General features: G+C 59.6%; 1 protein-coding gene across 2 annotated transcripts; it reads right to left on the reverse strand.

Moving 5' to 3' along the window:
* Positions 1–166: 166 nt before the first annotated feature.
* On the reverse strand, positions 167–27,984 carry LMNB2 (lamin B2). 2 transcript variants are annotated; one of them, XM_055371186.2, is made up of 12 exons: positions 27,663–27,984; positions 16,034–16,170; positions 10,067–10,223; positions 9,855–9,980; positions 6,052–6,222; positions 5,844–5,969; positions 5,351–5,571; positions 4,881–5,160; positions 4,414–4,521; positions 3,781–3,900; positions 3,546–3,656; positions 167–2,950 (listed from the first exon to the last, which is right to left on the reverse strand). In XM_055371186.2, exons 1-12 carry the CDS (start codon positions 27,924–27,926, stop codon positions 2,909–2,911), a joined length of 1,863 nt encoding a protein of 620 aa, XP_055227161.1. In that variant the 5' UTR covers positions 27,927–27,984; the 3' UTR covers positions 167–2,908. The 2 variants fall into 2 exon arrangements, with proteins under 2 accessions (XP_055227161.1, XP_063558027.1); XM_063701957.1 differs by having other exon boundaries at positions 167–3,900; positions 27,663–27,976.
* Between the last annotated feature and the right edge of the window lies 1 nt (position 27,985).

Consider the following 27,985-nt stretch of genomic DNA (forward strand, 5'->3'; position numbering starts at 1 on the left):
AGAAAAAACCGGGCAGGGTCCCATGCATCGCTTGGGTCCTGTTTACACTAGCTACACTCGCCAGTGACCTTTTTCCTTGGGGGTGGAGGGGTCTTAGACATCCGCTTCATTAAGGCAGAGGTCCCGGCTCGAGCTTCCCCTCAGGAATAAACTCAGAGGCAGAACCTAAAATCAAAATGTTTATTGGAGTGTTGTACAAAAAAGTTTCCAGTCATAAAATGTATATTACAAATCATCATTGGAAAAAAAAAGAACACATTTGGCATGCATCTTCTTAAAAACCGAATCTCTGAAATGAAAGTCCATGCCAGCCCCAGCTGCAGCCCAGCTCCGTTTGCAGGTTGTGCTGTGACGCTCGCTGGACGCGGGGCTTGGAAGAGGCTGCAGGCGGCGACGCCCCAGGACTGAGTCCCTCGGATCTTTAACAAAGAACTGCCGCGTGCAGGCTTCAGACCAACCCCAGCCAAAGCCGCTGGCATGAGGACAGGTGCATGATCGGATTCTGGGTCAGCCCGCAGGCCTCCCGGCTCCTGGGCTCAGCGGGGCAGGCTTCAGCGTTAACCTGGCGCTGTGCACCCCAGAATCCGCGTTGGTCCAGCAGGCGTGGGCCTCCCCCCAGGGCTGGGTGGCGTCTGATGCTTCGCAGGGAGGGCGCTAGGCTTCGAGTCACACGGCATGGGCTTACACAGAGGGATGGTTTTGCATCGTTCTAAGCGGCACACAGCTAAGCGTATTTGGGGACAAATGCAAATTGTTTCCCAGGCCATAAATAACTTTTAAAAATTTGATTTTCTTAGTGTTTCCAAAGACTCAATTCTCAATGAACCTCCAATCACCCACAGGCTGCCCAGTCCACGCTTCTCCCCACCCCCTTCAGCTAAGGGCACCCGCAGTCCTAGGACCACCCCCAGCTCCACCCAAGGCAAATGTAGGGTGGGGGGTTCTGTGGGCCTGGGGCGTGCTGTGTTCAGGACAGGACTGGGCAGCGTCTGGACATGAGGACCTGCGGGTTTTGGGGGGGACTCTGTCCCTGAGCCCAGCCTGCAAGGCTGTCGGCAAATCACAGACCAACTCCAGGGTACAGCTTTGCTCCTCCAGAGCCAAAATACATAGGATGTGGCTGAGACCACTGCAGACTCCCCACAGGACAAGATCACCAAGACCCACCCCGAGAACCCTCGCTGGCACGAAGCCCAGCCAGTCGGGTCCGGGTGATTCCTGCCTTGAAGGTGGGAAAGAGGACACAGTCTGTTGCCAGCATTCCCACTTCCAGCGGCTGGCAGAGGGTATCCGCGGGGCAGGCAAAGCTCCCTACCAGCCGCCTGACTGGGAGCACGGCGGCGTAGCCTCCAGGAGGAAATGCTTTGGTAAGATGCGCCCCCCTCTATCTACATGGGACAGGGACTTCTGAGAGCAAGGACAGCGAGCAGGGGCTACGTGGAGCAGCGGGTGTTTCTGCTTTGTCGGCCGCTGGCTCCTTCCCGGCCTGGGGCTGGGGCCCCCCATTCCTTCCTGCCACAGGCAGGTCCCCAGGGAGGCGGGATGCAGTCACAGGGGAGCGGTGCCGCCCCCGCCCTGCAGTGAACGCCATGGCCCGGAGACGGCGCGTGCCCATGGCTCAGTTTTGGTGTCTTTAAGACTTGAGCTGCACTTTCTGAAGGAGGCTCTGCCGTCGGAGGGTGCCCCAGCCCCACGCCACCCCGGGGAGGAGGGTCAGCCTGTCCTCAAGGCCCTGGCGTGAGCTCCTGACCTGCGTACTGACCAATGTAAAAAAATAAATATCCATTAAAAAAATAACTTCTGTGTATCTGTGAGGGAGGGTGTAAACGGTGAGCTATTGCTGAAGGGGGGTGCCAGGCATTGGGAAGCTGGACTGAGGGGCCTGGGTGCGTCGTGATAGGAGTCAGGTGGCCTTGGCCTGTCTGAGAAACGTGGTTTCAGCGAGAAAATCACAGATAAAAGCACAGTATGGATAGACGCATGTGTATATATAGGCGCAGGGCAGACGGAGCTGGAACACGGGAGGGGCTCCACAGTGCTCTCCTCCAGAGGGTCAACATGGTGGCGTTCCCTGCAGACAGCTGTTCTGAAACTCACAGCTTCTGCCTCCAAGGCAACCAGATGTGTCCCCTCCACATCTCCCCTCCCTGCTTATTGTTGTGACAGGTCTTACGACGGGACTGTATTCATTCTTTCTTCCCCGGGTCTTCCCCTCCCCTGCCCTGTTGGCCCTACACAGTCAGGAGCTGAACTGCGGGAAAACTCCCCCAAATAAAGTCAACGGTCCGAGAAACCCGGCCAGTGCGCTGCCAGAACGGGAATCTGGAAGCCCAGGCAGCGGAGTGAAAACCCGCCCTGGGGGCCACGCCATCCCCATGCTGGTCCACACCCGCTGCGTGGCTGCCTGAGGAGTTCCCGCTGTCCGAAGCTGGGCAGCCAGAATGCAGGCTTGGCCCCCGGACCCACCAGGTCGACGCCTGGATTCTGAATTTGGTTTTGTAGAAAGCCTTAAAAAAACCCACCACCATTGAATTCCTACGCAGTTTCTGCGCTCCGTCCACAGCAGGGCCGTCTCCTGTCCCCTCGCTAGCCTCGCCGGCCCTCCTCCCTCCAAGCCCAAGCATCTTCTCAACCTCGGGGTCCTGGCCCTGGGCTTCCAATTTGACCAAATGGTGAGATGGGGAGTGGGGTGGGATTGAAAAGCCTCCAGGGCAGCGGCGACGTGGCAGCGAAGTGAGGCTGGAGGAGACCCGCCAGGAGGGAGGGCTGGGGGAGACCCACCCACACGTTCTGGCAGTTCGCTTAGAAATTCTCTAGAAATGTATCAAGAACTAAAGAAAGCCAATGATATAAAAATAGTTTTCAGTGGCTCTGGGTAAAGAAAGGTGTGTGGATGAGGAGTGTGGGTTCACATCACGTAGCAGCCTCTTGAGGTGGTCCTCGGGTCCCCCTGCAGGAAGGAAGGAAGGAAGGACGGCCATGATCAGGGCCAGCCTGGAGGCAGCCGGCAGGTAGATGGCTGCCCCCACCTCCCCACCAGGGAGGGGCTGAGCAACAACAGTGTCTATTTCTAGAGCCTTCCATTCCACTTCCATGTCCCTATGAGCCCGCCTGTGAGCTACACATTCTGTTTTGGGTTCCAAAACAATCACAGGAACTTGCAACGCACGCGTTTAATGCAGCTGTGGTTTCTGCACTCATCTTCTCCCCAGAAGCCAGTATTGAAGGGACCTGTGTCTTCGACTGAGGAAGCCGGTTGACCAGACAGCATCTGGGGAGCTGTTCAACACCCACCTCTCAGGGGACCCCCTGGCCAGCTACCCTGAGGTCTGTGATGTCGCAAATCCACACGATGGGCACGACCCAAGAGGCAAGAACAGGTCTCTGCCGTGCTGGTAACAGCCAAGGCTAGCTTCACCCTGAGCCACAGCAGCCAGATGGAGCTCCCGTCGGGGATGCGGCCAGCACGCATGTGTATGTGTGTGCACGAGCTCACTCTGCCCCAGAGGCTGCCCCCCAGCCGCAAGTGGGCACAGGGGTCCTACCTGTTGGTGGAAAAGATCCTCCTCGCCAAACTCGGCTTCCTCCTCCTCTTCCTCCCCATTCTCATTCTCACGCATCACCGAGGACTTCTTCACGGTCCTCATGGCCACTTCCTGTGCGGGACAGCACACGGCGGCGTGTCCCGGGATCAGGCCCAGAGCTGCCGTGGCGGCCCCGAGGGTCCCCAGACCCTGCCCAGGACTCCAGCCGAGCACCCCCCAAGCCACACACACCCACCTCGCCATCCGCGTTAACCAGGACGGTGCGGAAGCTCTCGCCCGTGCCCCAGCTGCTCTGGCCCTTCCACACCAGCGTCGAGGGGGGGCTGTGGGCCACCCCCGCACCAGCTGCCCACACCTGAGGACCCAAGAACAATGGCCCCATCAGGGTCACCTCTGGTTCCAGGGACGTGGGCCAGCCAGTGGCCCCTACCACACAGCCCCCTTCAATGCCCTGGGTGTTCAGTCCTTCCAGCCCGACGCAGGCTTACCCAGGGTGATGGTCCCCAGGATACACAAGAAAAGACCAGGGTTCACAGAGGCCAAGGGCTCTTGGCAAGCAGGGGCTAAACTGGGATCTGACACCCACCAGGCTCCATGGCCCATGCGCCTGACTGTTAACACTTCACGGGGACGCCTGCCAGCCCCAGCAGCCTGGACTCAGACCCAGGGCACACCGCTCAGGCTCCAGGGAGGCCCAGTGGGGTGACACCGGCACATGGAGGTTCTATGACCGCGGCAGCCGCTCTGAGACGGTGGCTGGTGCCACCATCATCCCCACCCATCCCCGCCAAGTCCTGCGCCTCCAGTCCCCTGACCCCACCTCACACCCCATTCGTGGCCACCCTCGCCCTCCTGCCCCACCACCTACCGTGACCATCTGGCCGGCGCGCAGGATGTACTTGGGCGTGAACTTGTAGGCAATCTCCTCCCCCTCCAAGACCTGCCTCTTGATTCTCCAGTTCCCCAGAGACTGATCCTGGAAGACACGGCACACGCCTGACCCTCAGCCGCCAGGACTGTGACACTGCCCCCATCGCCCTGGCTGGTGGCCCCATCACCCTGACCCTGGTCACCCCCACCAGCTAGGTCACCCCATTACCCCCATGCCCCGGTCATTCCAGTCACCTTGTCCCCTGCCTCGCATTGGCCGGCAGCCCCGTCACCCTGACCCTGGTCACCCCCATCAGCTGGGTCACCCCGTTACCCCCGTGCCCCGGTCTTTCCGGTCACCTTGTCCCCTGCCTCGCATTGGCCGGCAGCCCCGTCACCCTGACCCTGGTCACCCCCATCAGCTGGGTCACCCCGTTACCCCCGTGCCCCGGTCTTTCCGGTCACCTTGTCCGAGTTGTTCTTGAGCTGCACAAACTTGCCCTCCAGGTCGATCTCCTCGATGCTGACGCTGCCCGAGGCCGAGGCCTGCTGGGCCAGGTGGAAGCCACCGCTGCCACCCGTGCCCGTGCCCAGGACGCTTGGGCCGCTGCCCAAGGGCTCCTCCACCTCCAGCCGCTTCCGCTTACTGCGGCCCAGGCGCCCGGTGGCGGACATGCTGCCGCTGCTGCTGGAGGTGGCTCGTGAGACGGTGACGCGCGAGGATGGGCTGGGGGACAGCTTCAGCCTGTGGGGAAGGCAAGGAAGGCGGGACTGGTAGTGGGAGCCCCAGACAGCCCAGGGCACGCAAGAGTGGCGGCCGCGGCCCGGCCCCACCTCCACCCCTGCCCAGCACTCCCCGCAGCCCCGTCCCGCCTCTCCTCCTGCCCCGCCCCTCCTCCTCGCTCCGTGCTCGCAAGCCTCCTGGCCTGCCGCACCTCTCCTCCTCGCCCTCCAGGAGCTTCCGGTAGGCGTTGATCTCCATGTCCAGGGCCAGCTTCACGTCCAGCAGCTCCTGGTACTCGGCCAGCTGCTGCTGCATCACGTCCCGCATCTCCGTCATCTCCTGCTCCTTGGCGTCCAGCATCTTCCGGAACTTGTCCCGCTCCCCGGCCATGGCCTCCTCCAGCTCCCGAATGCGATCTTCAGCGGCACTGGCCTGCGGAGGGGGCGGGCGGCGAAGGTCAGGGCAGCCCGTGGGTCACAAGGCCCAGGTGATCCTGCGACTGCGGGAGATGGGCCCTTACCGCAGACTGGGGCAGAGACCAGGCCTGGGCATGGGGCGCACAGGAGGGGAGGGAAGGGGCATCGCTGGGCGCCCCAGGGGCTGCATCCGATGCCAAGAGGCCAGAGCCCCGCGCCCCGCACATCCAGGGCAGGGCCCAGAAGTCGGGCCAGGGGGACGGCAGACGGTGGCGCTGCGCTCATCACCTGCTTCTGGAGGCCGGAGAGCTGGTAGCTGAGGGACTCCAGGCGCATGCGGGCCTCCTTCAGCTCCTCGCGAGCCGCACTGGCCGCCTTGTCGTTCTGGTCAGAGCTCAGCTTGGCGCTGTCCAGCTGCGGGGAGATGGGCGGGTGAGCGCGGGCGCGGGGCGGGGTTCCCACCGGCCGCCCCCGCCTACCCGCCTGCCGGCCACACCTTGGCCTGGTAGGTCTGCTCCAGCTCCAGCTTGTAGAGCCGCACTTGCTCGTCGTGCTGGCTCCGCAGCTCCTCCAGCGCCTGTGCCATCTTGAAGTCGTACTCCTGCTGCCGGCTGCTGTCCACCTCCACCAGGCGCCGCTCGTGCCGCCGCCGCGTCTCCCGCACCTCCTGCGGACCAAGGCTTCGTGACCCTCCGCTCCCGCCTGGGCCCCAAGCACCAGGCCCAAGGGAGGGCTCAAAAATGTGCCAAGAGGAACCTCCAGGCAATTCCTGGTTCCTTGTGCACAAGTTACAAACCGATACACGTGCAGGTGAGAGACGACCCAGGGGCCGTCCACGCGCTAGAACGTGACTCAGCCACGAAAAGGAGCGAGGCTCTGACACCGCCACGGCATGGATGCACCTAGAGGACGTCACACTTAATGAGAGACGCCAGACACAAAAGGCCACACAGCGTGTGATCCCATTTCCATGAAATGTCCTCAAATGTCCAGGACAGGCCCATCCACAGACACAGGGAGGGGATGCGTGGGGGCCAGGGCTGGGGACTGCTGATGGGGAGGGGGTTCTTTTTGGGTGATGGAATGTTCTAGAATTAGAGGTGGTGGTTGCACAACCCTGTGGAGATCCTGCCAATGCTGAACTGTACACTTTAAAAAGGTGGGCTTAAAATAACCAGGCGTGGTGGTGGGCACCTGTAGTCCCAGCTACTCAGGAGGCTGAGACAAGAGAATCGCTTGACCTTGAGAGGTTGCAGTGAGCCAAGATCGCACCACTGCACTCCAACCTGGGCAACAAAGTGAGACTGCGTCTCAAAAAAAAAAAAAAAAAAAAAGTGACTCTCTCTCATAAAAGCCATTATTGAAGAAAGCGGGCCAGGCGTGGTGGCTCATGTCTGTAATCCCAGCACTTTGGGAGGCCGAGGCGGGCGGGTCACCTGAGGTCAGGAGTTTGAGACCAGCCTGGCCAACATGGAGAAACCCCGTTTCTACTAAAAATACAAAACTTAGCCAGGTGTGGTAGCAGGCGCCTGTAATCCCAGCTACTTGAGAGGCTGAGGCAAGAGAATCACTTGAACCCGGGAGGTGGAGGTTGCAGTGAGCTGAGATCATGCCACTGCACTCCAGCCTGGGCGACAAAGCAAGACTCCATCTCAAAACAAACAAAAAACAAAACAAAGAAAGGGAATTACTGATGTTCCCATCTCAGGGCGCAAATCACAGGGGGGCAGCAGACCCGGCCCTGACAGTGATGGGATGCCCAGGCCACAAGGCAGGGGAGCCACGGGGCAGCTGTCCCGACACAGGGCGGGGTCACGCCAGGGCAGAGGCACCAACTGGAGCTCACATGGCTCTCAGGAAGGAAACAGCCGCCTTGCTCCTCTTCCCAGCTCCCCCCGCTCCGGGACAGAAACCATGTCACTTTATCACCATGGGACTGGTTTATAAAAACAGCAGAGGTTGGGCGCGGTGGCTCACGCTTGTAATCCCAGCACTTTGGGAGGCTGAGGCGGGCGGATCACAAGGTCAGGAGTTCGAGACCAGCCTAGCCAACATGGTGAAACCCCATCTCTATTAAAAATACAAAAATTAGGCCGGGCACAGTGGCTCAAGCCTGTAATCCCAGCACTTGGGGAGGCTAAGACAGGTGGATCATGAGGTCAGAAGTTCAAGACCAGCCTGACAAACATGGTGAAAACCCCGTCTGTACTAAAAATACAAAAATTAGTCGAGTGTGGTGGCGCCCGCCTATAATCCCAGCTACTCAGGAGGCTGAGGCAGGAGAATCGCTTGAACCCAGGAGGCAGAGGTTGCAGTGAGCTGAGATCATGCCACCATACTCCAGCCTGGGTGACAGAGCAAGACTCCGTCTCAAAAAAAAAAAAAAAATTAGCTGGGTGTGGTGCTGTGCACCTATAATCCCAGCTACTCGGGAGGCTGGGCCCAGTGTGGGCAACAGAGCAAGACTCCATCTCAAAAACAAAACAAAACAAAACAAAAACAGTAGAAACGCTTCTGAAGGAAGCTGGCCACCTTTGCAGTCAGCGAGGCGGGTAGCCCAGGCAAGCAGAGCCCTGCGAGCCGCGCACCCACCTCCACGGCCGCCCTCCCGCCTCCACGGCCGCGCACCCACCTGCACAGCCGCCCTCCCGCCTTCATGGCTGTGCACCGACCTCCACGGCCACGCACCCACCTGCACGGCCGCCCTCCCGCCCCCACGGCCGCCCTCCCGCCACCACGGCCGCGCACCCACCTCCACGGCCGCCCTCCCGCCTTCACGGCCGCGCACCCACCTCCACGGCCGCGCACCCACCTGCATGGCTGCCCTCCCGCCCCCACGGCCGCCCTCCCGCCACCACGGCCGCGCACCCACCTCCACGGCCGCCCTCCCGCCCCCACGGCCGCCCTCCCGCCCCCACGGCTGCCCTCTCCAGGACTCCGCACCCTGTGGGCTGCACAGGCCTGTGTCAGGCTCCCTGTGAGGGCCCCTCCGGGGCCTCTTCCTGGCCCCTGCACCGCCTTCGTGGGTCTTTTCCCAGGTGCCCTGTGGGTTCCACCTGGGGCACGTTCCTGGGCCCCTGCACAGAAGCCCTCTTGAGTCTCTTCACGGGCTGTCTCACAGGTTCCCCCACAGGCCCCCCCCACAACTGCCCTGGCGGCCTCCCCTCTGGCTCCTGTGGGGACCCCCCCACTCCCTGGGCCTGGCTGGAGCGGGGCGCAGCTCCTGAGCGGCCTGGACATCCCTCCACCAGCAGCCAGCAGCTCTCCCTGGGCAGGGAGTGTGGGCCCGGCCGGCCCCGGGATTCCACCCTGCACTGTGACATCACAATTGGTTCTAAAGGACACAGGCTGACGCCTTTCCTCCCCACTCCCCTCTCCGAGGCCCCGGAGGCAGAGGCCCCAGGTGAGGGGCTGCAGGTCGGGGAAGGAGGCTGGGTGGGGAGCGCGGGCCTCACCCTCGCTTTGGACAAGGAGGCCCTGTGGGAGGCTGGACGGTGGCACCCAGAAGATGCACCTGACGCCTGCCTCATGGTCTAGCAGTTAGGATCCCAGGCGGCCAGGGTTCAGCTCTCAGGGTGGGAAAACCAAGCTTTTAGAAAAGCAAGAAATCAAAGTAGACCTTCCTTGACACTGAAGACATATGTTTTGGCTGGGCATGGTGACTCACGCCTGGAATCCCAGCAGTTTGGGAGGCCGAGGCGGATGAATCACCTGAGGTCAGGAGTTCGAGACCAGCCTGGCCAACGTGGTGAAAACTCGTCTCTACTAAAAATACATAAATTACCTGGGCATGGTGGTGCACGCCTATAATCCAGCTACTCGGGAGGCTGAGGCAGAATTGCTTGAACCTGGGAGGTGGAGGTTGCAGTGAGCCAAGATCGTGCCACTGCACTCCAGCATGGGTGACAGAGTGAAACTCCATCTCAAAAAAAAAAAAAAAAAAAAAAGACGTGCCCACGTCCTGATCCCCAGCAGCTGTGAATGGACCTTATTTGGAAATGGGGTCTCTGCAGATGCCATTAGGTCACTCTGGATGATCCAGGCAGGCCCCAAATCCAATGACAAGTGTCCTTATAGGATACACAGAGTATGGACACAGGGGAGACAGCCGCGGGAAGACAGAGGTAGACACTGGGGAGATGCAGCCGAAGCCAAGGGCACCCTAAGAGGCAGGAAGGAGCCTCCCTGGAGCCGTGGGAGGGACCCCGGCCACACGGTGCCCTCAGGCTTCCGCCCTCCACAGCCGTGAGGGTGGACTTTGCGTTTCCGCTGTGCCAGGCTGGAGGCCAGGCCACTCACCTCCTCGAACACGCTCTTCCGGAAGTCCAGCTCCTCCTGCAGGCTCTGGCAGCGGTTCTCCAGGTCCACACGCATCAGCGTCTCCTTCTCCAGCTGCTTTTTGGCCACTGCATGACCGTCCTCGGCCTGGGAGACACAGGACAGCGAGCTGGTGTGACAATCTGTCTGCTGCATATGCCCTGCTGGGGCGTCCCGTGGCTCCTGGCACCTACCTTGGCCAGCTGGGCCCGCAGCTCAGCCACGTCACTCTCCAGGCCGCGCTTGTCGCTGAGGGCGGCTGCCAGCTCCACCTCGCTCCGGTGGAACAGGGACTCCAGGTCCTTCACACGGCCCTGGGCCACCGTAAGCTCGCCCTCCCTCTTCTTGGCGCTGAAAGTCAAGAGGGCAAGTGAGCGGGGAGGGGCAAGGTCCATGGGGCCACAGGGAGCACCTCAGGGGGCGTCAGGCAAGCCCAAGGACAAGGTCACCGAGGCCTCCGAGCCCCAGACCTTCCCGTCCCGCAGACGACGCGGCCCCACGCGCCCAGGCAAAGGCACACGTACCCTCATCATCTGCCCTGCGCTGTCAGGAGTCCAGCAAGTGACAGGCACCAGCGCTTGGGACCACCCTGGAGGCATGGGCTTTCCCAGCCTCTCCTGCCCGTTCTGGACCCAGGACGACCATTTGGGGAGAAATTAATGCATCCTCTGTTAATGTTACAAAGGAAGATCCTGGCCTTTGAAGAGTCGGCCTTGTTTGTAAACTTAAGCTGTCTGAAGCAGGCTCACCTGGTCTTCCACTAAACCAAATTAGCTCCAACATTAGATATTTAAGATAGCAAATACTCAGGCTTTTTAAACACACAAATACTACCAGTGTGGATTGTAGGCACTTAAGCTTTTTTTTTTTTTTTTAAGAGACAGGGGTTCACTTGTTTGCACAGGCTGGTCTCGAACTCCTGGGCTCAAGGAATCTTCCTGTCTCAGCCTCCCAAAGTGCTGGGATTACAGGTGCGAGCCACCGCGTACGGCTGACTCTTAAATGTTTTTAAGCGTAATTATAAGTCTTGGAGCTGAATTTTACCCCCTCCCCGCAGGGAACTAACTATATCCTCCCAAGCAACAGTGAGGACACCCAGGGTTCCGCAGCATCACAACTGCCAACATCTGGGGTGGTCCTGAGTGAGGGCACCCAGGGTTCTGCAGCGTCACAACTGCTGACATTTGGGGTGGTCGAGTGAGGACACCCCGGGTTCCGCAGCATCACAACTGCCGACATCTGGGGTGGTCCTGAGTGAGGGCACCCAGGGTTCTGCAGCGTCACAACTGCTGACATTTGAGGTGGTCCTAGGCACTGCAGGGTGCTGAGCACTGTCCCTGGCCTCCACCCACTTCAGACCAGGAGCCTCTTGCTGCCCAGTTTTGACAACCACAAGTGTCCCCAGGAATCACCCAGTGTCCCCTGGGGACAGAATCACCCCAGGATGGGGACAACTGGCTGTATCTGGAATAACACAGCAAAGGCTGCTGGCTGGACATTAAAAGAACATCTACATCCAGGCGGCTCGAGCCCGTGGCCAGAGGTCAGAAGTGACAGGGACCTCTCCTGCGCAGCAGAATGCACTCCCGACTGTCCCCAGAGCCTTTTTTTTTTTTTGAGTTGGAGTTTTGCTCTTGTTGCCCAGGCTGGATTGCAATGGCGTGATCTCGGCTCACTGCAACCTCCGCCTCCCGGGTTCAAACAATTCTCCTGCCTCAGCCTCCTGCGTAGCTGGGATCACAGGCATGCGCCACCAGGCTCCGCTAATTTTTTATTTTTAGTAGAGACGGGGTTTCTCCATGTTGGCCAGGCTGGTCTCGAACTCCCGACCTCAGGTGATCTGCCTGCCTCGGCCTCTAAAGTGCTGGGATTACAGGCGTGAACCACTGCGCCTGGTCCCCCAGGGCCTTTCAAAAGACCACCTAGGCATTTGCCCAAGAAATGAAAGTGACCCATAGCTGAAAGTGAACGTATGTCTAAGTATATCTCCATCAATAACTGTGTTTATATAATCTATGTCCATATATATCAATCTACAGATGGCTGTATCTTTTTTTTTTTTTTGAGATGGAGTTTCGCTCTTGTTGCCCAGGCTGGAGTGCAATGGTGTGATCTCAGTTCACTGCAACCTCCACCTCCCGGGTTCAAGCGATTCTCCTCCCTCAGCCTCCCAAGTAGCTGAAATTACAGGCAAGTGCCAGCACGCCCAGATGATTTTGTATTTTTAGTAGAGACGGGGTTTCTCCATGTTGGTTAGCCTGGTCTTGAACTCCCGACCTCAAGTGATCTGTCCGCCTTGGCCTCCCAAAGTGCTGGGATTACAGGCATGAGCCACCGCACCCAGCCTTACAGATAGCTATATCTATCTATTGCTCTATCTATTACTGTCTATCCATCTACCCATCATCCATCCATCCATCCACTCATCCGTCCATCTATCCATCCACCCATCATCCATCCATCCATCGATCTACTCATCCATCCATCATTTATCCATCATCTCCATCCATCCATCCTTCCATCCATCCCTCAATCATCTATCCATTCATCCATCTACTCATCCATCCATCCACCTATCCACTCATCCATCCATCATCTATCCATCCATTATCTGTCTATCCATCATCCATCCATCTACTCATCCATCCATCATCTGTCCACCCATCCAGCCACCATCCATCATCCACCCATCTCTCTCTCTCCCACTAGCTGCCAAGCTCTCACTCTCTGTGGGACTCTTCCTTCCTTCCTTGTGTGACCCGGGGAGGGAGGGCTGCCTTCCAAGCTCACAGTGCCCTCCCTGCCCAGGATCCGTAATAAATCTTCAAACTTGTTTCCTATCGCTGTGCTGAATTTGCGCCTTCTGTCAGAAGAACCAGGAGCTGCCCCAGGCTGGGATCCCAGTGCCAGAGCGATGGTCGGGCAGGCATACCCTGGACACAGGTCAGACACGAGCTACAGGGCAGCCACTGCGTAAACAGGTCTCTCGTGTGAGGGGTCCCTGGTCGGGGGTCAGACAACCAGGTCTAAGGCCACCTGCCAGGTAAAAGCATCCATGCCGGGTACCCTGAACCCCGGGTCTGGCTCCGGTTGTGTCCTGCCAGGGCAGGGCGGCCAGCCGCTCTGTTGCTGGACCTGGTGTAGCCAGGGCTCTCCGCACACTAGAGGTGTGGCATCCGCTTGCTTTTGAGAGGCGTGAAGGCCAGAGACTTCGGCCACAAGGCTGATGCAGCCCTGTCCGCAGCCCTCAGGGACACTAAGCTCTACTTCCCCACATGGAGCAGATCTCCAGCAGGGTCTGGGGTGCAGATCCCGCATCTCTGAGCACATGCCACACAGGCCAGGCCCTTTCGCTCAGAGGGCTGCGAGCCCTGCGGCCCTGCTGGGGATTTTTGCAGGGGTTTGGGGGAAGCTGGAATCTGCTGGGCAAATCCCGAGTGCCCGCTGTGTGGAAGGCACCGCTCTCACACCAGAGGTGCATCTAGAACCCTTGCCTTCCACTGCAGGACGTCCTTGCAGAGGGAGGCATCAGCGACACAGGCTGCCCACCAGACAGGAGGTTGCCTGGGGGCAGGGCTGGAGTGGGGCTGGGAGACAACCCTGGGGGCAGAGACCTGAAGGAGCAGTGCTGGAGGAGCCAGGGCCACCGCTGCTGAAAGAGCCTTCCAGGCAGACGAGCAGCAGTGCAAAGGCCCAGGGGTGAGGTGGAAGAGGCAGGCTGCAGAGCAGCTCAGAGGACTGGAGCAGAGATCAGGGAATCTGGGAAGCTCCTCAGCAACTCGGTCTAAACCACAGGGTTCCGCAGGACTGCAGGGTACACCCAGAAGGCAGGGTGCGGGCTCCCAGGGCTCAGAGTTTCCTAAGAGCGCCAGGCGCTGAGTTAGAATCTTCAGCTGGGTGCCCGGGGTTTTGTGGCAGGCTCTGGCTTGTTAGGTCCTGCACGCTGCTCCCAGTGTTTCTCTCATTGTGGGGTTTTGGAGATAAATTTGTTAGGATAAGAAAAACATTAGGCTTGGCCCAGTGGCTCATACCTATACCCAGTGCTTTGGGAGGCCGAGGTGGGAGGATCACTTTAGCCCGGGAGTTGAAGACCAGCTTGAGCAACATAGCGAGACCTCATCTCTACAAATAATAAAAAAATTAGGCCAGGCATGGTGGTTCACATCTGTAATCCCAGCACTCTGGGAGGCCAAGGCAGGTGGATCGCTTAAGTCCAGGAGTTTGAGACCAGCCTGGCCAACTTGGTAAAAAAATTAGCTGGGCAGGGTGGTGTGAGCCTCTAATCCCAACTACTCAGGAGGCTGAGGCAGGAGAATCATTTGAATTTGGGAGGTGGAGGTTGCAGTGAGCCGAGATTGCACCACTGCACTCCAGCCTGGGTGACAGAGCAAGACTATGTCTCAAAAGGAAATAAATAAAAAATAAAAAAAATTAGTTGGGTGTAGTGGTGCATGCCTGGGGTCCCAGCTACTCGGGGCGGGGCTGAGGCAGGATCACCTGAGCCTGGGAGTTCGAGGCTGCAGCGAGCTATGATTGTGCCACTGAGCTCCAGCCTGGGCAACAGAGACCCTGTCTTAATGAAAAGGAAAAGACGGGCCTCTCTGTAGATGCCACGCACTGCTCAGGAGATTGTGAACTGGGAATTCCTCAACACCTAGGGCGGGCACTGTGTAGCATTTTCTTTTTTTAATGTTTTAATTTGAGGTGAAATTCACATCCTGTACATTTCAACATCTTAAAGTGAACAGTTGAGAGGCGCCTGGTGCGGGGCCGGCAGCAGCTCTGTCCCGTCTGCACGGTGCGGTTCTGACGTTTCAGAGCTCCATGCACCCCTGACCAAGCTCTAGTCATCCCAGAGCCCGCATGGCTCCACTGATGAACCTGCTTATTAAGCACGGTGGGTGCTGGAGGTAGACAGTGCAGAGCCACTGCCTGAGCAGGTCCCGGCGTGCACCTGTGCTGTGTGGGATGTGCTGAGAGTGGGCAGCCTGTCCTGGCTGGTGCCTGGCCCCAGGGTCCCTGGCTCATGGCCACCAGAAGGGCGCAAATGGTCCCTCCTGGAGCCCCAGGCCCCGGGCAGGCGGGTGGTGGTCCCTGGGCTGACCTGGAGGGTCTCCTGTTGGGGAAGGGAAGTCAGCTCTCCACGGGAGCAGCGCCAGCCCAGGAAGGAGGAGGGCGTCGGATGGAGAGGTCACCTGCAACCACGCATGGGGGCCCCGGCACTGCTGGACACGGGGTCCCCGGTCATTCCTCTGGCCACACTCCAACTCAGGGACAACGTGGATTCTCAAGCCACTGGCTGCTGTCACCCCCGTACCAGGTGGCCGAGGTGCCACCCCTCCTGCCAGCAGATCCCTCCATGCTGAGCCAGGCCTGCGTGGCTCTGGGAGAATGAGCAGTGTGGGAAGACCCTGACCCACCCCAGCCTGAGGAAATCCGAGGCACCTGCAGGTGCCTGAATGCCGGCGGCCGGAGACCACGGAAGACAGTGTCCACACGCAGGGCACCAGAGACCTCGCTCTAGCTGGAGCCTCACATCAAGAAAAGCCTTGAGCTCAGTGTTTCATTGGCCTCCTGGCTCCTCTGAATAAATATTCCTTTTGTCATCATCGTTCTGTTTAAATTGCCGCCCACCACATCCCACGCCCAGAATCAGGCAAGACTCACTGCCAGCCTGAGAGGGGAGATTGTTTCTGCTGATGGACACAGTTGTCACCCAGAAGGACTTTGCAGCCAACCCTGGGGCAGCCCAACAACCCATGAGCACCCTGGTCACACACCACACACCCGAGCGTCCCAACAGCTGGGACAAAACCCCGGCACCAAGAACATCCAACCACAGGGAAATGCCTACGATGGGGCCTGAGGTCAAATGCGTCTCACGGTGTCCACTGGGCGCCGCCCGGGGTCTAGGTAAGCATGTGCAAGCGCGTGTGCACACTAAGGAGACAGGCCAGGCTGACCAGGAAGCCCTCTCTGGGGAGGCTCGCGGGAGATTTTACTTGTGAGCTTAAGCTGCCCTGCGCTTCCCGCTGTCCGATGTGAGCTCCAGGCTGTGCTCGTATCAGAGCGTGTCCCGCACGAGCCCAGCGCCCACCTGCCCCCGTCCACCCCGTGGTGCCGGGATCAGGGTGACGTCGTGCCCAGCCGTGACCACTCACCTCTTGTTGACTTCGTCCAACTCTGCCCTCAGCTTCCCAATCTCTATCTGCAGCCGGGCACGCTCTCGAGCCGTCTCATCCAGGACTCTCCGGGCATCGGCCAGCTCCGACTCGTACAGCGCCTTGATGCCACTCACCTGGGGAGACCCAGGACAGGGTGAAGCGAGAGGGACCCTTCCCCTTGGACTACAGCAGTCAGGGGGCCCGGCCACTGGCCCTGCTCAGATTCCCAGGGACTGGCACGCAGAGAGAGAGGATGGCAGCCTGGGGACACTGGGACACCCTGTGTTGCCCATCTCACAGACACAGCAGAGGGAGCCGCCTGTCGGGGAGGGGCCGGCAACCAGGAGGAAGCCAGGCGACCCTGGGTCCCAGCCATCCCAGGAGCCTCCTCCTCTGCTGCGGCCCCCTCTGGAATGATCGTCTCTCCACAAGCTCCAGCTCCCAGAACAGCGGCGCCCAGTGCTGGAGACCAAAGGCCCTGGGCCTGGACCAGCACAGCAGCTGGATGGAGCCTGTCCCCTTCCCCGGAGGACCGGCCACACTTGGACATGCAGCCCCTTGGCCGCTGTCATAGCGACACGATGCCTGGCCATTAGGTGCATTTTTCACACTCTCGGTTTCAGAACAAGAAAATTGGTGGGACGTTTAATCAAGGATCTCTCCCGCTGGGCACCACGGACACTGGGCTGATCACTCTCGGACAACTGGTGATGACAGCAACCCGGGGCCCTCCCAGACCCCACTGGGCCTGAGAGCCCCCTGCCCCCACCAGCCTCTGCAACCTGGAGTCCCCTCCCACACCCCTCTGGGCCCCTGAGACTCACCCCAGGCCTCTGCAACCTGGAGTCCCCTCCCACACCCCTCTGGGCCCCTGAGACTCCCCCCAGGCCTCTGCAACCTGGAGCCCCCGCTCCCCCAGACCCCGCTGAGCCCAAGATCCCCCACTTCTGCCAACCGGGGGCCAGCCCGTGCCCCTCTATGCCCCCACCTCGCACGCAGGCACATGGCCCAGGCTCAGGCTGGGCTGTTCCCTGGGATGGAGGGAGGAGCATCTGGCCTCCCCATGCCGTGTGCCCCCGACAGGCCAGCTGCCAATGTGGTGGCTCGGAGGCTCCAGGACAGAAGCTCCCACCCCTCGATCACAGGGATCTGCAGTCAGAGTCCCCAGCTGCCACCCCACCAGCGGCCCCCACCTTTCACCCCTGGATCACAGGGATCTGTAGTCAGAGTCCCCAGCTCCCCACCCCACCAGCGGCCCCCACCTTTCCCCACGGAGACCCAGCCCAGCCAGCAAGGACACGGGGAGGGGCTGGAGAGCCAGGGGTCACCAGGGCAGGCAGAAGCGACTGGAACACCCTCTGGGCCGCCCGGCTAAAGAAAGCCCCTCCCTAAGCCCCGTGCAAAGCCCCCAAACCCCTCTCGAGGGCCTCCGGGCGAACTCGAGGCACATGCGGTGCCAGGGAAGGCGACCTCTTCACTTCCTACTAATCCTGCTGCAACCACAGCCGCCACCTGCCCGGCCTCTGCACGCGCCAGCTGGGGGCACAGCTCTGGCTTCTCGTGGCCTTCCTGCCTCCCCTCCTCCCACAGGGCCATGCACTCAGTGAGTTTAAAAATATGTGGAAGCAAACCGCAGTGAGATGCCACTTCGCACCCGCCAGGGCGTCTGTCAAGAAGACAGACAGTCGCAGGTGCGGGCGAGTACGCAGAGAAATCGGAACCTCACAGGCAGCGGCAGGAACCTGAGCTGAGGCAGCCCTACAGAAAACAGCCCAGGGGCTCCCCCAAGAGTCACAGAGCCACCCCGTGACCCGGTAACTCCACTCCTGGGTGTGGACCCAGAAGACATGAAATTCACATCCATACATGTTTGAAAACTACACATGGTGCCAGGCGCGGTGGCTCACGCCTGTAATCCCAGCACTTCGGGAGGCTGAGGCGGGCGGATCACGAGGTCAGGAGATCGAGACCATCCTGGCTAACATGGTGAAACCCCGTCTCTACTAAAAATACAAAAAATTAGCCAGGCGTGGTGGTGGGCGCCTGTGGTCCCAGCTACTTGGGAGGCTGAGGCAGGAGAATGGTGTGAACCCGGGAGGCGGAGCTTGCAGTGAGCCGAGATCGCGCCACTGCCCTCCAGCCTGGGCGACAGAGCGAGACTCCGTTTCAAAATAAATAAATAAATTTAAAAAATGAAAAACAAAAATAAATAAAAAAATAAAAGCAATGCGGTCCCTCCACCATCCACACACAGGAACATGACCCAGCTGTGTAACGGAGCAAGGTTCTGACACCACAGTGTGGATGCCCCTTGAGGATGTCACACTCATGAGATGCCAGACACAAAAGGCCACACCGTGTGTAATCCCATTTCCATGAAATGTCCAGGTCAGGCCAGTGCACAGACACAGGCAGCGGGTGTGTGGGCAGTGGGGCTGGAGAAGGGGACGGGGAGTGACGGCTGAGGGGACAGGCTTCTTTTAGTGGGGACGAACGTTCTAAAAGTGGACACATTGGTGGTGGCACAGCTGTGGATATGAAAACGCAAAACCTGCGGGTGAGCTGGGCAAACCGTATGAGGCGGGAATTAACTGCTCCGGCTCTGGCGCTGAGGAAAAGGAGGACCGGAGGATGGCAGGCGGAACCAGGCCCAGCACTGCCCGCTAGAACGCCGTGATGTTCCCACAGCCCTACAAGGCCAAGGATGTCTATGCAAGGTGGGTAGAGGGTCGGCCTGCATCTGCAGGGCTGCACCCCCATGTTACAGGCGAGGCTCCTGTGCAGAGGGTTGGGGGCCTGCCAGGACGCATCCCTTGGCAGTGACCGGGCCTCTTCTGAGGTGGGACCCTCAGCCTCAAACCAACGCATGCTGGGCAATCTGGACAAGTCGGAGTCTCAGGCTGCCCCAGCGCCGCAGCTCCAAGTCCCGTCAGCCTACAGTGGGGCGGGATAAGTGTTCCCAACCTGATTTTATGTATGGGAAAACTGAGGCATGGGTCAGTAAAAAGCCTCCTCCTGACCACCGCTGGGTCCTAGACATATCAGGTCTGCGGGGACCAATTGCAGGACGGGGACCCACAGAGGCAGCAGTGCAAAGCGAGCTCCTCCCGCTGCACCCCGGCCACCCCCAAGCCCTCCCTCCCATGCAGGCGATCATCTGGGCCGTGCCCTCCACATCTGTGTCCTGGGAACAGACTTCTAGAATAACCCAAATCAGGAAAAAGCGGCCAGCTCCACGCTGCAAACAGCTGGGCACCAGGTGCAGGCATGGTGGTGTCTGCCCCTCCCTCAAAGCTCCCAAATGCCCCTAACCTCAAGGGAGGGGCTGACGGGACACCCTCAGGATGGGGGTCACACACGAGCTCTCCTGTCCCCACAGAGAGAGAGCTGACTGGGGCTCACGAGGCAGAGGGGCCAGGATGAACAAAACAGCAGAGTTTCCAACAAAGACAACATCAGCGCCGGGACACACAGGAGCCCGTTCAAGGTGAGAAAAAACAGCAACTCTGCAATGGCAGCCACACGCACAGAGGCATGCTGGGCACCCCCAGACCATGTGCACGGCGGTCCTGTAAGACTCTAATGCAAACCTGGCATGGGGGCTCACGCCTGTCATCCCAGCACTTTGGGAGGCTGAGGTGGGCGGATCACGAGGTCAGGAGATCAAGACCATCCTGGCTAACATGGTGAAACCCTGTCTCTACTAAAAATACAAAAAAATTAGCCAGGCATGGTGGCGTGCACCTGTAATACCAGCTACTCAGGAGGCTGAGGCAGGAAAATTGCTTGAACCCAGGAGGCAGGGGTTGCTGTGAGCCAAGATTGGGCCATTGCACTCCAGCCTGGCGACAGCCAGACTCCACTTCAAAAAATAAAAATAAAAATAATCTAATACCATATTCTTACTGCACCTTTCTTGTGTTTATTTACTTATTTTGAGACAGAGCCACACCCAGCCTGGGGAGCAATGCCACAGTCACAGCTCACTGCAGCCTCAAACTCTGGGCTCAAGCAATCCTCCTGCCTCAACTGCCCCAATAGCTGGGACTATAGGCATACGTACTACCATGCCTGCCTAATTAGTTCCTAACTTTTTTTTTAAGAGATGAGGTCTTGCTATGTTGCCCAGGCTGGTCTCAAACTCCTGGACTCAAGCAATCTGTCTGCCCCAGCCTCCCAAAGTACTGGGATTATAGGCGGGAGCCACCGCACCCAGCCCTTTCTCGTGTTTAAATGCTCACATACTTACCATTGTGTGACCGGTGCCCACAGCATTCCACAGAGGAGCAGGCGGTGTGGGTCTGTGGCCTAGGAGGCCACGCCCGAGCCTGGGTGTGTGGTGGCTTCCACCATCCGGGAGTGTGGGAGTGCACTCTACCATGCCCACACAAGGGGCACGTCTCCTAACAACACGCTTTCCACAAGGTATCCCTGTCACTAAACGACACCTGACTTGAATTAATAGTTTGTTCATTGTAGATTTTTTGAATTAACTGATTTTTAAAAAATAATCCATTAGGGCCCGGCGCGCTGGCGCGTGCCTGAAATCCTAGCACTTTGGGAGGCTGAGGCGGGCGAATTACTTGAGGTCAGCAGTTCGAGACCAGCCTGCCCAACATGGTGAAACCCTGTCTCTATTAAAACACAAATTAGCTGGGTGTGGTGGCGGGCGCCTGTAATCCCAGCTACTCAGGAGGCTGAGACAGGAGAATCACTTGAACCCGGGAGGCGGAGGTTGCAGTGAGCCGAGATCATGCCACTACGCTGCAGCCTGGGTGGTACAGAGAGACCCTGTCTCAAAAAAACATATACATATGTCCAGGCGCCGTGGCTCACGCCTGTCATCCCAGCACTTTGGGAGGCCAAGGCGGTTGGATCACCTGAGGTCAGGAGTTCGAGACCAGCCTGACCAACATGGAGAAACCCTGTCTCTACTAAAAATACAGAATTAGCCGGGCGTGGTGGCGCATGCCTGTAATCCCAGCTACCCAGGAGGCTGAGGCAGGGGAATTGCTTGAACCAGGGAGGCGGAGGTTGTGGTGAGCCAAGATCACGCCACTGCACTCCAGCCTGGGCAACAGAGTGAAACTCCGTCTCAAAAAAAAGAAAATAAAATACATATACATATACATACATATATACGCACATATATATGTATATATTCCATTAAAACATTACTCATCCCATCACCCCAGCGTGACCATGAGCAAAACAACACACAAACCCCCATTGAGGAACATCCTACTGCACACCTGCCCAGCCCGCTCAGGACCAACCAGAACCTCTAACCAGGAACGTGGAGGAAACTATCAGCCTGGAGGAGCCTGGGAGACAGTGACGTAGTCACTAAATGTCACGTGAGATAGTGGATGGGGTCTTGGGGCAGGAAAGGACATCGGGGAAACTGAGGAAGTCTGAATACATGATGGATGTTGCTGGGCGCGGTGGCTCACAGCTGCAGTCCTACAACTTTGGGAGGCTGAGGCAGGAGGATCAGTCTGCCTCAGCCTTCCAAAGTGCTGGGATTACAGGCATGAGCCACCACACCTGGCATAAGATGATGGGAGGCTGAGGCGGGCAGATCACCTGAGGTCAGGAATTTAAGACCAGTCTGGTCAACATGGTGAAACCCCATCTCTACTAAAAACACAAAAATTGCACCATTGCATTCCAGCCTGGGCGAGCACAGGGCAAGACTCTGTTGCCCAGGCTGGAGTGCAGTGGCACGATCTGAGCTCACAGCAACCTCTGCTTCCCAGGTTCAAGCGATTCTCCTGCCTCCCAAGTAACTGGGACTATAGCCGTGCACCACCACGCCCAGCTAATTTTTGTATTTTTAGTAGAGACGGGGCTTCACCATGTTGGCCAGGCTGGTTTCAATCTCCTGACCTCGTGATCCGCCCACCTCAGCCTCCCAAAGTGCTGGGATTATAGGTGTGAGCCACTGCGCCCAGACGGTTTTTACATTTTTAAATGGCTAGGGGTAGCCAGGAGAGGTGGCTCACGCCTGTAATCCCAGCACTTTGGGAGGCAGAGGCTGGCAGATATCCTGAGGTCAGGAGTTCAAGACCAGCCTGACCAGCATGGTGAAACCCCATCTCTGCTAAAAATACAAAAATTAGCTGGGCGTGGCAGTGCAAACCTGTGATCCCAGCTACTGGGGAGGCTGAGGCACGAGAATCGCTTCATCGCCTGAATCCGGGAGGCAGAGGCTGAAGTGAGCGGAGATTGTGCCACTGCATTCCAGCCTGGACAACGAGACTGTCTCAAAAACAAAAACGATAAAGGCCAGGGGGGAAGATGAAGAGACTTTGTGACACAGGCAGATTCTATGCACTTCACAGTTCCGTGTGTATAAATAAAGTTTTATTGACACATAGCAGCGCCCACTTATTCACCTATGGTCTAAGGCAGCTTTCACCCTATGGCAGAGCTGAGTGGTTCAGATGGAGACAGTCTGGCCTTTTTTAGAAAAAGTCTGCCGACCATGCCTGGTCTGCCGTGCTGTGATGATGAGGAAAGTTCTAGAGGCTGGGGCACCTCACGAAGACCCTTTGAGCCTGTGGAACAGGTGTGCCGGGGCAGGATGGCCTCCCTGTGCTTGTGAGGCGCTGCAAAGGGCTGGGGACAGGCTGGGCCTTTTGTTTCATCTTTCACGGCATCTAGCAAGTGCTAGGCTTGAGGGAAGTCAACAAGTGTGTCCACACATGTGGGCCTGGCAGGGCTCAGATAGCCTGAGATGGCCTTTGCCTGGGACCCCTTGGACACACAGAGCAGTACAACTCAGCTGGAGGAGGCCACGGTGGGACAAAATGGCCCGGCTAAGAACTACAGCCCTGTGCAGAAAATGCAAATGACACCGGCTTGGGGTCACTTCCAAAGCGGACTCCATCCTCCACGCTCGCCTGGGCCGCCTCCGAGACCCCTCCAGCAGCCCTGAGCAACCAGGGGACACCGGGGCGGGGGAAGACAGAAGATGCCGAAGCCAGGTCTCCTCCCTCGGGAATGTAAGGCCTGGCAGGGAAGTACCTGGAGTACCTGCCTCTCCCGCGCCTGGACACAGGCCACAGCGTGGCCTCCCTGCACCTGCCCCCGCCCCCAGCACTCAGCGATCCTCCTTCAACAAATACCCATCTGGCCAGCCCCCACCCCACCCTTCCCCAAGCCCTCCAACGATGCTTGTATATGGCGATTCATCCACACCGCCAAAAGACACCCCCTAGTGTCACACGGGAATGTGGAACCCATGCTTGGCCTGGTTTTGTACGAGTGTGCAAGGGTGAGCTCCTGCGGGCAGGAAAGAAGTGAGCAAGTTAGCCGGGCATGGTGGTGGGCGCCTGTAATCCCAGCTACTCGGAAGGCTGAGGCACGAGAAGCCCTTGAACCCAGGAGGTAGAGGTTGCAGTGAGCCAAGATCACGCCACTGCACTCCAGCCTGGGCGACAGAGAGAGACTCTGTCTAGAAAAAAAAAAAAAAAAAAAAAAAAAAAGGCCAGGCATACTGGCTCACACCTGCAATCCCAGCACTTTGGAAAGCTGAGGCGGGCAGATCACAAGGTCAAGAGATAGAGACCATCCTGGCCAACATGGTGAAACCCCATCTCTACTAAAAATACAAAAATTAGCCAGGTGTGGTGGTACACGCCTGTAATCCCAGCTACTTAGGAGGGTGAGGCAGGAGAATTGCTTGAACCTGGGAGGCAGAGGTTGCAGTCAGCCGAGATCACACCACTGCACTCCAGCCTGGGCGACAGAGTGAGACTCTATCTCAAAAAAGAAGTGAGAAAGGCGTGTGTGAGGACCTCAGGGGCCACCACACACCAGGATGCTGTGAGTCATGTTATGAGCCTGAAAAAATCTGAACTGAGTCCCTCACGCCTCCCAGCAGGCTCCTCGGCCTGGCCATTCTCATGGGGGCCGTGTTACCCTCATGGAGGCTGCATCATCCTCATGGGGGCTGGGTCATCCTCATGGGGGCTGGGTCATCCTCATGGGGGCTGAGTCATCCTCATGGGGGCTGGGTCATCCTCGTGGGGGCTGGGTCATCCTCACGGGGGATGGGTCATCCTCGTGGGGGCCAGGTGATTCTCTTCTCGGGGCGCTGAGCAGCACCCAGCCTCCACCCACTCTGTGCCAATGCTGTCTCCCTCCCAATGTGACAACCAAGGGCATGCCCAGCCTTGGCCAAGAGTCCCCTGGGGGCAGAAGCTGGCCAGGTGAGAGAGGCCCTGCTGTCCAGGTGACCTGCATGCTCTTAGGCCTGACACCCCAGGTCCCTCCTCGTTCAGAGCTCCCTCCCCTGCCCCCATCCTGCCAGCCTGAGCCTGAGGCTGCTCTCTGAACCCCACCTGGCCCACCTGTGTCTAGAAGGCCCCCAGCTATTCCAGGTCACTCTCTCCATGTGGGCCCACGTGATGCCCCCCCACCAGCGGCCCCCACCCCAGCAGGCTTCCAGCTCTGCTCCCCACTAGCCGGGTTCCTGGCCCACTAGTCGCAGGCGGAACTCCCAGCTGTCCCCTGCCACATGCCCTGCAGACACGGCTGGGTGACAGGGCGCACGGGGGGGCCAGTGTGTCACCTGCTGAATGGCTGCCTTCACTGGAGTCAGACCCGCATTTCACCCAGCCTGAGTGAACTGAGTTGTAAAGGACGCTGCTGCGGCCCCGAGAGGTGGCTGGGCCAGGCTCCCTCTAGGGCACAGGGCCGGTCCAACGGGGCGTCCAGTGGGGCTGGGGCTGGTACCTCCCCAGCACTCACCAGGCCCTGCACCCTCAAAGCTCCCTGCAGCTGTTCATCCCATTGGCAGGTGGGACAACAGAGGCCCAAAGACAAGAAACCAGCTCTAACCCTGCACGCCATGGGTCCAGCAGGCGGCCTCTAAGTTGGGACAACTCTATCCGCACTGGACAGACGGCAAGATGGAGGCTCCAAGAGACACAGGGGCCTGCCCAAAGCCACACTAATTGAAAAGCAGGGGAGTGGCCGGGCACGGCGGCTCACACCTGTAATCCCAGTACTTTGGGAGGCCGAGGCAGGCGGATCACCTGAGGCCTGGAGTTTGAGACCAGCCTGACCAACAAGGCCAAACCCTGTCTCTACTAAAAATACAAAAATGAGCCGGGCATGGTGGTGAACACCTGTAATCCCAGCTACTCGGGAGACGGGGGCAGGAGAATCACTTGAACCCGGGAGGCAGAGGGTGCAGGGAGCTAAGATCGCGCCACTGCACTCCAGCCTGGACGACGGAGCGAGACTCCATCTCAAAAGAAAGAAAGAAAGAAAGAAAGAAAAGCAGGGGACCCCATCAAGCACTGATCTTCCTTCTACCTCCCCGAAGGCACCAGCTACATTCTTTCAGGTTCCCTGTCCCCAGGGCACTGTGAAAACAACCCACAGGGAGCTACTGAACAAAAGTTAACCTGCTGTGGCCCCACACACAAGTAAGAGGTGGGTATTATAATTATACCCATTCCAAAGGCGAGGGCACTGAGACCCAGAGAGGGTAAGTGACTAGCCCAAGGTCACACAGAGGGTAAGTGGCTCCCAGAAATGACCCGACCCCCTCAACAAGCAGCTCTTCTCCCAGAAGCCCACCACGTCCTCTGATCTCCAGATGGGCGAGTGGGGGGCTGGGCGCTGCAAATCCCGACTTCAGCACCCGGCTCTCCCAACAGGACACTGGGACCTAGGGACCCCAGGACCCCAACCCATGGCAGGAATCAAGTGGGTGCTCCTGCCTGCCCCCCGTTCTGGAGTCCTGTCCTTGGATTGGGCATGGCCAGTGGGAGGGACAAAGAGCCTCCCCAGGGTTAGGTTGGGGGGCAGGACAGATTGCACCCAGACCCCAAGACACCCCGACCTCACATCCCCTTGGTGGGCAGACTTTCCCGCCTCTTCTCCTTCAGTCTGCACTGAAGCCTCGGGGCCCATTCAGAACCTCAACACTTTCCACTGGACCCAAGATCCCAACTCTCGCCCTTCCTTCATATTCCCTTGGGGGCAGAACCTGCCAGGCCACCGCTGATCCCAGGGCACAAATAAGGGACTCCCAAATTTCCCGTGGGACCCCAACGTATCAGAACCTCTCCCTCGGCCCCCTACCCACCCTGGGCCTGGTGAGAGATGAGGGGCCTAATTCCCACCCCAGTCACCAATCTCTTCTGGATTCATCAGGGAACTCGCTAAAGCTCCAGGGAGAACTGAGACCACGTGACTCACCCCAGAGACTCCAGGGAGACCCCCCACACACCCCATCTTGGGCCTCCTCAGAGGGCCTGGGCCCCCCAGTCTCCTTGGAGCCCAGAGACCACCCCCATTCCACCCCGGATACCCCAATACCCAGCTTCATCCCCAGAGACTCCCACTCACACCCCCTCAGTTGGGGGGGGGTCCGCCAAGTCTCCTTCGAATCCTCTGAGGGGCGAGGCATATGGGGGGCTGCAGCCCAATACTCAGGGAGCCCCCAAATCCCCAGGACCTCTCTTTGGTGGGGAGCCCTAGTCTGTAACCCCCATGGCCCCAAAATGCACCTCTCACGGAAGGGTCCCCAGAGCTAGCTGGAGCCCTCACTCAGGACACGGAAGATCTCCTGGGACCCCCTCCATAGGTGGGGCATTCCTGGTCTGCACTTTTCACTCAGTGCCCTAGAAACCCCCTGGGGGTCCCCGAGAGAATGGGCCACTCCGGTCTGCACCCCTCCCAAGGGGTCCCCCAAGATCTCGGAAACTGCGGAGGGCAGGGCCTGCCCAGGTGGCACCCCTCACTCAGGGTCTCCCCCTGGAGATCCCGGAGGCCAGGCTGTCCCCACCCCTGCTCAGGGTCCCCCGCGATCGCGTACCCCGCGGTGGGCTGGGCCTGGCCGAGCTGCACCCCTCACTCAGGGACCCCTTGAAACCCCCTGGAGACCCCCAAGCCGGGACCCTTCCCGGTCTGCACCCCTGCCCAGGGTCCCCGCGATCGCGCACCCCGCGGTGGCCAGGACCTGCACCCTTCATCCAGGAGCCCCCCCAAACCCCCTGGAGACCCCAAGCCGGGAGTCGTTCAGAGTCCCCCGCGATCGCGCGCCCCGTGGTGGGCGGGGCCTGGCCGAGTAGCACCTTTCACTCAGGGACTCTCCGAAACGCGGCGGAGATCCCCGAGGCCGGACTGTCCCCGTCTGCATCCCAGCTCAGGGTTCCCCGCGACTGGGAGCCCCGCGGTGGGCTGGGCCTAGCCGAGCAGCACCCCTCACTCAGGAGCCCCCAAACCTCCTGGAGACCCCCGAGCCGGAGCCTGTCCCCGTCTGCACCCCCGCCCAGGGTCCCCGCGATCACGCACCCCGCGGTGGGCGGGGCCTGGCCGAACTGCACCGCTCACTCAGGGGCCCCTCGAAACCCCCTGGAGACCCTCGAGACCCGGGCCCGTCCCTGTCTGCACCCAGGGTCCCAGCGATAGCGCACCCCGCGGTGGGAGGGACCTGGCCGAGCTGCACCCCTCACTCAGGGGCCCCCCGAAACCCCGAGGAACCCCCGAAGCCGGGGCCCGTCCCCGTCTGCACCCCCGCCCAGGGTCCCCGCGATCGCGCGCCCCGCGGTGGGCGGGGCCTGCCGGCTGCACCCCCGCCCGGCCCCTAAGCCCCGGCGCCCACCTCGCGCGTGGTCACCTCCTCCTTCTCTGAGATCTTGAGCAGGAGCCGGTCGTTCTCCAGCTCCAGCGCGCGGACGCGGTCGATGTAGTGCGCCAGGCGGTCGTTGAGCTCGCGCAGCTCCTCCTTCTCCTGCAGCCGCGACAGGCGCGTGGGCGACAGCGGCGTGGCGGGCCCGCCCGCGCGGCCGGGCAGCGGCGTGGCCATGGTGGCGGCGGCTCGCGGCCTGCGCTGCTCCCGACGGCGGCCCGGGCTCGGCGGGCTCATTCAATCCGCGCCGCCGGCTGCAAGATGGCGCCGCGCCGCGCCGCGCCCGCCGCCCGCCG

Source organism: Gorilla gorilla, chromosome 20 (assembly GCF_029281585.2).
Source record: "Gorilla gorilla gorilla isolate KB3781 chromosome 20, NHGRI_mGorGor1-v2.1_pri, whole genome shotgun sequence".
Classification (NCBI taxonomy): domain Eukaryota; kingdom Metazoa; phylum Chordata; class Mammalia; order Primates; family Hominidae; genus Gorilla; species Gorilla gorilla.

Bases quoted from the DNA above. Each gene is read 5' to 3' on its own strand.
- LMNB2 (XM_063701957.1), bottom strand. From the start codon at position 27,926: ATGAGCCCGCCGAGCCCGGGCCGCCGTCGGGAGCAGCGCAGGCCGCGA. The intron at 16,171-27,662 runs GTGGGCGCCGGG...GGGTCTCCCCAG, and splicing joins AGGAGGTGACCACGCGCGAG to GTGAGTGGCATCAAGGCGCT. The intron at 3,901-4,413 runs GTAGGTGGTGGG...TTGGGTCCTCAG, and splicing joins GCGCCGGCCAGATGGTCACG to GTGTGGGCAGCTGGTGCGGG.